Source organism: Ischnura elegans, chromosome 4 (assembly GCF_921293095.1).
Source record: "Ischnura elegans chromosome 4, ioIscEleg1.1, whole genome shotgun sequence".
Lineage (NCBI taxonomy): Eukaryota > Metazoa > Arthropoda > Insecta > Odonata > Coenagrionidae > Ischnura > Ischnura elegans.
Window position 1 is genome coordinate 46,450,510 of NC_060249.1, and position 10,150 is coordinate 46,460,659.

General features: G+C 40.8%; 1 protein-coding gene across 1 annotated transcript in view; it reads right to left on the reverse strand.

Moving 5' to 3' along the window:
• Positions 1 to 8,346, reverse strand: part of LOC124157393 — a 238,791-nt gene extending 230,445 nt beyond the window's left edge. Inside the window, exon 1 of the mRNA XM_046532070.1 lies at positions 7,150 to 8,346. Coding sequence (XP_046388026.1) covers positions 7,150 to 7,312 — 163 coding nt within the window. The 5' untranslated portion in view covers positions 7,313 to 8,346. The remainder of the gene's footprint in view (positions 1 to 7,149) is intronic.
• Between the last annotated feature and the right edge of the window lie 1,804 nt (positions 8,347 to 10,150).

Sequence of the window (10,150 nt, forward strand, 5' to 3'; positions counted from 1 at the left end):
TTATAAATACGATTTCCTCCATCACATTTCATTTAGACGGTAATGTTTCCCTATCTTAGATTTTTCAAATGAGTCCAGAAAAATCCACGGGGAAAATACGTGCATCCTTTTAATTTTTCGTCTCATTTTTAATACCCATTCCCACTGGCAAAATTTAATCCTTTTCATGCGTACGTGAAAGAAAATTACATTTTTTTTTCCTGCCCTAAAATCTTTCTTTCAACCGTAGAATCTATTGTTCGTACATCCATTTGCACTCCCAGTCCGTACTACCTGTCCCATCCCCAGGTTTTTCCTGCCCTTTTTGGGGGGAGAGAAGACCGTTACAAATATTGACCGCGATCTAATTCCTATAGCGTTGATTAAAACCCGCGCCCCTCCCAAAGCCGCCAATTCCACTCCATTCCTTTCTGTTCCATTTGATATCCCGTCCACCACCCGGAGATCCCATTCCCTCAATTCCACTGAGCGCTCACTTCCTCAAGCTAACAATTTCCTGTTCTTCCCATCTTCTCTCCCCTGTATAATGGTTTCCGACACTCCTTGAGATCCAGGAAAGAATGCCACCATCACTTGGGAAAGCAACTCCCACGCGAAGAGAGTGCCGAAATCATTCCCGAAATTGACTCAATTTTGGAATTTCATCGCCGATTTCATTTTTTTTCACTTCACTTCAATTGGATGATGGAACGAGTAATAATCCGTCAACATCGCTATTTTATCTGCGGGTAAAAATTTAACGTTGTGGGGACCTTGAAGTATCGCGTTAAGAACGTCAGGGGATATGGAAGGAAACGATTTTTCCCAATTTCCGGGTTGTGAAAACGTTTATTTTTGCTTTTATAGGGGCGGGTAGGGTCACAAATGGGCGAAAATATTCTAAAGTAATACTTGGATGCCCTCTATGGATGTATAATTCTTATCTAATGTAAATAAATAGACGTACTGATAGAAGATTCTAATCTAAATCGAATTCTAAATCTAAGTCTAAATCATTTTTTAGTTTCACCTTTTTTTTTATCTTAACACAAAGCGACTAACAGGTGCATTGCGTAGTGATTCAAACGGGCGCTTAGGGAAAAAATAAGCGTTGGGATTATGCCCTCAACTAGCTCCTCTGATTGACATTAATTTTATTCATCCATCTTCCTGAAACTGTTACTCGTTTCGGTTAGGGCTCACTTTTTGCTTGACATAAACAGGAGAATTGTTGATTTTCGAAAAGTAATTTCTAACATCACTGAGCAGCTGCCAATTCACCGTCTAGGAGTATTTTTTGACAGTAATATTATAAGTTTTTCTCACGCGCCCCCTCTAAAATCCACCGTGAATCAAGATCAAAACTCTTTTCATTCGTAGGCATTTATAGCAATATGTGTCTCAGCAGGTTTTCGGGATCTGCTGTCTGTCTTCAGATGGGTTATTAATCTCAACACGTAGAAGCACCCGAAGACCTGCGCATAAAAATAATGTTCTTTTTCTTAGTTCATTAAAGTTGTACAAAGTTTTCATACTTCATCATACTGCCATTAATATTCTTATTTTCTACTCCTATTATGCTAGATAATGGTGGTCATTGGAACTATTTGGCTCGTGTTATTATATAAGGTACCTTCTATCTTAAATGAGGATATACTTCAATCAAACATCCATTTTATACTTTATTGCACCGGTATTACTAAGGTTTCACCGGCCTTCCAGAGAGCTTCTTCATATCCGGCACAAATAAAATAAATTTTCGGGTCGTCATAAATGCTCTGAAATCTTTGAACTTAGGCTTTTGCAATGCGGCATAACTCATCAGCGCGAGAGTTAGCGAAGGAATAAAGCGGTTAGGCTGCTTCACCGGTTTGGTATGCAGGTTGGACTAAAACTGTTGGAAATCTGACTGAATTGTTCATTTTCAATTAGAAATGGTTGGATATTGATCCATCGTTAATTCGTTTTTGGAATGTTAGGAAGTAACAAAACAGACAAAATATATTTGAGAATGATAAAAAACATAGGTATCGTGTTTCCCACTAATTTTATTATAACAGATTACAAGACGTGTTTCGATTGCCATACAACCATCATCAGGTACCCGAGTCGGTTAACTTGCGATAACTTTTTTTTATCATTCGATATGTTGCTCCATGACATCGCTCCGAAAAAATTGCCTCAATTAGGGAAGACAATTTAAATTCAAAATTTATAGAATTTTTAGACAGATTAAAAGGGAGTACACCTTACAGTGAATTGAAAAAGGCAGTGCTGTAAGGAAAGAGAGACTCCCAGATTACTTCTTTAGTACTCCATGGAAACCAACCTTAATTGGTAGAACCCTATTGATGATTCTGTTGCATTCCAGGTGACATGAATTCCTTATTAATCATCGTGAAATACTGTAGTTATTAGTTAATGGATGAATATGTGCGGTGAGTAGAAGGAAGATCTACATTGCGAGGGAGTCAGACCTGGCTGGCAGGCAAAACGAAACATGTAAACCTGCCCTCAAATGGTGGATGACTTTTATGATGATAATAATACTAATAATAATAATATAACTGAAAGCCATTGGCCATCTTGCTTTTCGGGCAGCTCTTCGTGAACTTCATCTCCCTCCCACCTTTTACTTCTCCCGAAAACCTCACAATCTCTTTCCCACGACTGCTATGTTTCTCGAGGAAGTTTTCTCATTCCTCCAAAAAGCGTCAGCCCGAATCCAGTGATCGGAATCGAATTAAACTTTCTCCTTATTTATCCTCGTAAAAAATTCCACCCCCATTCTTCTCCTCCAATGCGAAAACGCGAGAGGAGTGGCTTTTTCCCGGATTTCGTAATTTCGGGTCAAAACTTGAGATCCCCGGAGTCTTTCCGACCGTTCCCAACCTCTCTCCATCTCTTTCTCTCCAACTGCTAATTTCCCTAATTCGTCTCACAGCTGTCATGCATACGAATTTAAGTAGTTGAGCTATCGGGTTTTGAAAGGAATTTACTCTCATTTAATCCTCTACTGTTGATTTTTCTAATCGTTATTTCTCGCCATCATAATTTCTCTCTAGCCCCTCGTAATTTTCTTAGGAACACAGAAACATTTCATGGGAACCAAGACATTTTTAACGCAGTTCAGCAAACTTTTCACACATTTCTGCTGAATTTCGTGAACACAGTTAACATAACAGGTGCACAGTCTTTCTGAAAATTTCCTCAATGATGAAGAGCAATTTTGCTTCACACTGATAGAGGGAAAAAAAGCTTTCCTGAGAAATCAACTGTCAATTAAAGGGAGTGATCAGGTAAATGATATATTTGAAAGAATGCATGTTACAACTAAGGTACAGCAACTGATTTTTTCGGTTATAAATAAATATTAACCTAATCAAAAAAATTCAAAATGTTTATTAAGCATTTAAATTGGTAGAGAAAAGTAAATAATGACAACCATTTCGCGATTACCTTTTCTATTAGCATTCAAAGGGCGGAGATTAACGGTAGTGAACTTCAATCTTCCTAGCAAATATTTTTAAAAGAGTTGTTACCTTGCATAGTGCAATTGTTAGATTCTTTACAGTTCTTGTTTTCTGATATGGGTAGCAGACTTTGCAAGCCTTAGAACAAAAAAATTAATGTTTTACGAATTACAATTTTATTCCAATATGAAGGTAGTGCGATTAAATTACCGTAATATATCCATGCGAGAGTTCGTGGTGCAATTATTTGCGTTTTCGCTGAGAAATAGTAAAGATTGACGTATTTTTTCCCTCGCCCCAAAACGCTATAACTATTTTTAAATATTCTAGGAAAAGGTTCTAGCATTGCATAGGAGCCAAGAAATTTTTAACGTGGCTCAGCAGCCTTTTTAACTCACTTTCGGGAAATTGAATGAATATAGTTAACAAAGCAGGCGTGTAGTCTTTTCAAAAATTGGTCTAAAATTTATTGATGACAGATATCTTCCCTTGATCTGCACGAATTCTTCTTTCAACGATTTCGATTGCATTACGCTTTTTTAAACTATGAAAGACTAAACTAAACTACGTTTAGCGGTAGCATCCGTAGATACAATGTTTTTAGTCCTGGGCATCCTTCATGTTTTAATTACAGACCTCACTGAACTCCCTCCGTAGTATTATCTTTGCTCGCCTGTGTGTAGAGGTGAACCCTTACGCCCTGAAATCTCCGTTTTTAATCTCGCGTGGAGGTTGGACGTTCTGGCAATGCATCATAGGCCTAGGAGGCATGCTACGCGGCTATAAATCCGATTATATGAAAGTTTCCGGATCCGCCGTAATCCCTGGAAAGGTTGGTTGCCCGGCTATTATCTCCAACCCCTTGGCAACCGTCCGAGTAGTCCATATATTTTCGCCCCAAACTATCGAGACGGGTTATATTATATGGCGAGGCGAGTAAGTCGAAGTGATAAATGTGAATTGGCCGTAACATGGAGAGTAACTACGTGTTGCGGTTTCCTTAACGCCTTGGGACGCAATCAGTTTTTAATCGATTTGTTTCACACAGTGCAATTGGGGGAGAGCGTTGGGCCTCTGATCTGAGGGTCTCGGGTTATACTCCCGGATGAAGCTTCGGTAAAAAAAACTCGGATTACGACGCGTCCTAGGGTAAGGAACTGGCCGCTCCAGCCCTGAATGTTGGTTTTCTCTACCGGGCTCGGTGATGATGGGGTAAAATCCTCCCCTGTTTGAAGAAAGGTCGCAGATTCAAGTCCCTCCCGGTACGCTAGGATACTCCTATCTGCGGCATGGGTGTTTTTCTATGAATTTTAAATGATGGAACCCTCATTTCTGAGCACTTCATCTGGTGTTTACTGGGAAGTTAAAAAAAAATTAAATTAAAATATTCACTAGCCTCTGGCTTAGTCCGGGGTCACCTCTACCTTAACCAACCAAAGGGAGTAAAATTGCCGCTCGGGTTGATTCGATGTCGACTAGCAAACTTCAATTACAAATTTATGTATTCTTTTCATGCTTGTTTTCTTCCTTGCTCAGCGTTAAAAATTTTTTGAAACCACGTCACTTCATTAGTTCAGTCCTGGTAGAAAATTAATTTTTAGGTACCCAATGTAAAGCGTAAAAAACAGGTTTGACGAGGGCCTAAAAATTTTAACTCCTAAGTATGACAGCTATATTTATTCGCCAAATATTTTTTTTTATTTTTCACGTGTAGCAAGTGAGTCAAGTATTGTTTTGAACGAGAGGGATGCTGTAAAATTATCTTTGGGAATGAACTTGAGGCATAACGTCGGTATACAGTCGTCTTACCCACTCAGCTCAGCTACGATGGAATCCCAGGAATTATTGCGCTTCAAAATTGCTAGTAACCTCTACAGCCTAGCTTCGCACTATCTGGACTTCATTAGAAGAAAAATTGAGGACTCCCTGGGTATTTGCTTGTTCAAGAAGTTTCCCTTTCCCACGGAGGGATGTAAGCGACGAGCAAGTTGTTCCCGCAAATACGTGAGCAAGCTTGCTGTTGCTACGCGGAGTTTACCGATTGAATTCGTGAGCCTCCCTGCCATTGATGAAACTATTTGCTTCGCTGCACCGTAGCATAAACAGGAGATTAGTGGATGCTCTCCAAAAAGTTTTCTTTTATATGTTCCAGTAGATCGGCTGAAATTCATAAAAGCGTTAGACAAAACTTTCGAACGTTCTGTTAATTATTATGGGTAGCTTAACAAAATTCTGTTTCTGTTATGTCATTATTTATTATCTTTCCCTTGAATTAAATATGAAATAGAGAATAAAGTTAATTAAGTATAAAATATGCCACGTCTTTTCGTTCTAGTTTTTGGCGAACATCAAATGCAGGGATAACAAACTGCGCAATTTTCCACAGACTCTTGTAAATATTGTTTTTGCGAAATTTTCTGGCTGAGACACACCCTAATGAGCTAGTGAAAAATCTGGTCCAAGGATATTTTATTCTTAAAAATCTGTATTCATGTGCTTAAAGACTTAGTGTAAGTATTAAAATATTCCCAATTTTTTTCTACTCTATTTTCGCTATCCTTTATCTATACATGACTTGGTGCATCTTCTTATTCCTCTAAGTGTTTTTTTTTCAACTTTCTAATGTTCATCCTGCTGTAATGGGCAGAGATTTTAATGGTTGTAAAAGACACCAAATAAACTCACGCATTAATTCGTACGCTTTTTTTTTTGGTCATTGGAGAAAACTTATTTGTATTTTTTTTATTTATAATCGTACTCGTTAATGCGGTGAAATCACGTTTAAATTTTTAGGTACTTAGCAACTATATTTTCTAGCGTTTCCGTCTGAACCACGAGGAATTTACTTTTTTTGGGCTGCGATATGGTGCGTTGTGAGATGGTCTGCAATTTTTTTTACCAGCTTTATTACGGTTTGTTTTACAAATTATTTTTCTCGAATATACCTATCTTTAAGGCAACTTATATTGTTCCTCCATCCCTGTGCAAAATACTTAATTATATTCAAAAGTTGGCTCCTTTAAGAGAAAATTTATTGCCGACAGTAATTAGGTGATTGCCTCACGAATAGAGTAATATTTATGTACTCGGATGTCAAATGTAGCGGCGAAAATTCATAGAACTTAAGTAAATTTCGAATCCTTATCTTACGGTCGTCGGTCAGATACAAAGATTAGTATACTACCCTTCATCTCTAAATGCTACTCAGAAGATGATGACGAAGTAATATAATTGGTAGCGTAGCTTGCCCTAGGTTGGGAGACCCAGTTCCGAATCATTGCCATGTCAAATATGTTTTTCACGGAGAATTTCAAGTTAGCTGTCAAATACGTCACGGATTGTGTGGTATGGTATTTGGAGGAGGCGACCGACAACTGAGGTCATTTGCGCCATGAGGGAAGGGTAGGTGAGGACGGGTGGAGAGAAACCCGGCGTCGGCTAACGAAAGGCACCAAGGGGACCACGGCTTAACGTCCCATCCGACGGACGGAGTGTTGCGCTTGAAATGTCCTCCACACAACATTCAAGCAGGGATCGGGCAGTCTCTGAAAATTCTCTGCCGCTGCCGGGATTTGAACCCGGGCCCACCGGGTGAGAAGCCAACACTCTAGCCACCACACCAACCCGATCCCTTACGTCACGGATGGGCGCGCGATTACGCACAGAGCCATTTGTTCGCGAAGATCTTTCGACTCACCTTTGTGAAATAAAGCTGCGAACGTCAGGGTCAGCAACAGGGATGGTTTGAATCGGTGGTTGGCCTTGCGTGACCGCATCCTTTCCCATCGAGGCGGCTGTGTTCCAGTTTTGGTCACCGCTCCGGAATCGGTGTTCCGTCCCGTCTTCTGTAGAGCACCCATTTCAACCACTCCTCGGGATAGGAAGGGCAAAGACACAGACACAACAAAGCTCACCGTTAAACATAACCTCAGTTTCGTTTTCACTTTTTTTATCTTCTTCCTCACTTCATCATTTCTTCCTCTCGATAGCTCGACAATGGCGATGTGTTTTTAATGTCAAGAACTATGCCAAGAAAGGAGTGATATCACGGGAGCACTGGTGGTAAGGAAACTTTTTGGCTGTAAAGTTCGACCGAGATGATTTCCTATTTAGGTCCTGAACGTAGATGCAAACCCTTGCACCCGCTCAATAGTTCACTTTATCAACACGAGTAATTTAATATATTTATGTATAATGTTTAATAATTTAAATAAATTTAAATATTGAATTTAAAAATCAGCGTGACAGGAAGTCTGCTGACTAATTTAAACCTTCGGCTGTTGTGGCCGCGTTCTGTCCAATTTTTCCACGATAAGTGTGAGAAGTCAACTTCAAGACTTCCCGTAAGCTGCGGAGCGGTTACGAAGACCTTATTTTCCTTGCGAAAACTTCGAGACTGGGGCTGATTTTTCCCCTCGAAGCGATAATATGGGGGAACAAATCCGAGCTTTACCCCTCTCTCCACTAAAGTTTTCCCTCGGAAACAATTTCGATACCCTCCATCGGGTGATATAAATTTCGACCGAAACTTTGGATCAGGTCTCCCCTTAGTGGGGAAAACTCATTCCGTAACCTCGGGAAGGTGCTCGGAATATTGTTTTCTTTCGTCACCACGGGAGAAAAATCTCTGACCCGAAAAGGTGCGACGACCGCTCGCGAACTCCGACGCGGCCGGATCTGAAGCAGTCCGACGCGGTAGATAAAAGTTCGGCTACGCACGAGAAGGTGGAAGGGGGCCGGCTCTTGCCAGACCCGGGGACGGCCACACCGAATTTTATATATCCGGAACGATCAAAGGTGGAGACGAACGGTGTTGGTCCGGACGTGGTAATCCAACAGTGCTACACCTCGATACCCGGCTTCCGGAGTCGCGAGACATGTTCTCGCGCCCACAACGCTGTATCCTCTGAGTTCGCTCCTCCCGGATCGGCCTAACCCCTATACCCCACCCCTACCGCACCCCTGTACCCCCTCCGGGCCCCGGCAAAGGGGGATGCGTGCGCAGAAAGATGTAACATACCCTCCCCCCCCCCAACTCCTCAGTTCCCTCCCCTATTTTCCCTGCACTCTTGTGAATCCCCACCCTGCCCAAAACTTCTCAAAGTCCCTCTCCCTACTACTTTTCAGGGTTGCTCAGCAGGGGTGTCGAGACCCCTCTATCTCTGTTTATCCCTCATCCTCTGCCTTACCCCCTTCTTTCTCCATGCACCCACGCCCAACCCTGAAAAACTCTTTTCCTTCCGTCGCGACGGCAACTAGTATCCCTTCCCCGTCTTCCGCGCCTCGCCTCGGCAGGTTGAACCAAGGGTGTCTCTCGCTAAAAACCCTTTTTTTCCGTTCGCTGGGAGCGGGGCGATCCGGTTCGACCCGACCCCGCCGTTGACGCCTCGATGCCCGCGGGGCTTCCACGTTGCTTCCGCACTACCTTCTTTTCTTTGTGATCGCGAGATCTGCATCAGAGGCGTCGATGATATCTTGGATACGTTTTGGGGTTTGGCCTTCATTCAACGAACAGAAAGGCATTCAAAACCTCGCCACCCTAACACCGGACTTGTTTTACACGGAGACGACACCCTACACAAGTATGAGCCAAGCTTCTGATTTTAATAAAATAATTAATCATTAAACTCCCTCTTACCTCCTCCCGTCTTGCCCATACACCTCCAGATGGTATTGGAATGAGATATCTTCAGGAATAATTGATTGTGCTTGTACCACTATACCAAATTGCATGGTTACCTCATTAATTGCAACTTTTTTGCTGCTACACCGTCAGCGAAGCTTATTTATAATGTTCCCACAATATGTTTTTGCCATTATCCCCAAATATATATCATTGAAAATATAAATTAAATCCTTCCGATTGCTCATACTAGTGAGAAAAACAATTTCATTAATAGTTTGCGAGATTTTTTTCACAAACTCAATTACCTAGTTGAAAAAGCTTATCTCTATGATTTCTAATATCTTGCGAGTTTTGTTGCCCTGTTTGGTTTGCGAAAGCCCTATACATTCCGAACTGGAAAAGGAACGGGATTTTTGTTTTCTTTTAGGGATTTATCCTCTGCCGAGTGGTTTTTCCATGGACGAGGACTCTTTTAACTATTTTGAGATGCGAGACTGATAGTCTACTTAATTAAGAGTGTTGACATAAAAATTCAATGGTTATTAATGTAATCATATGTTATAGCGTAATTTAGTGGTCCGGCAGAAAAATTAAATAGGAGAATCACTTCATTTCATACTGTTTTCTTTTTTACGCCCCAGCCTAAGCGAAGTTTTGTGAAATATTTACAAATAAATTTTATATTTCAACCATCGTTATGTAAAACCACTTATCGTTGAACAAAACCCTAGGCAAAAAAACATATTTTTGAATGGATTGGATTGGAATGGAATGGAACCTTAAATTGCAGGTGGTAATCTTAACATCTTGCATTTCTCCTATTCCACCGTTCTCTTCGGTACTCTGCTCATCATTATCCGATAAATCTGGTCATTTTCGTTGGTTTTGTCCACTCCTATATTTAGCCAGAATCTGTACTCAGTAACACGGTAACTTTAACAGGATTTATTTCGCGCATTTCCTCAGTTTCATATTTATTCATTTTTAGTTGGGTGATTTAAAAAAAGAACGCTATGTTCCCCAAGTTTATTTTATGAGTGTTACATGTCCCATAACCCTTCGTTATCATATT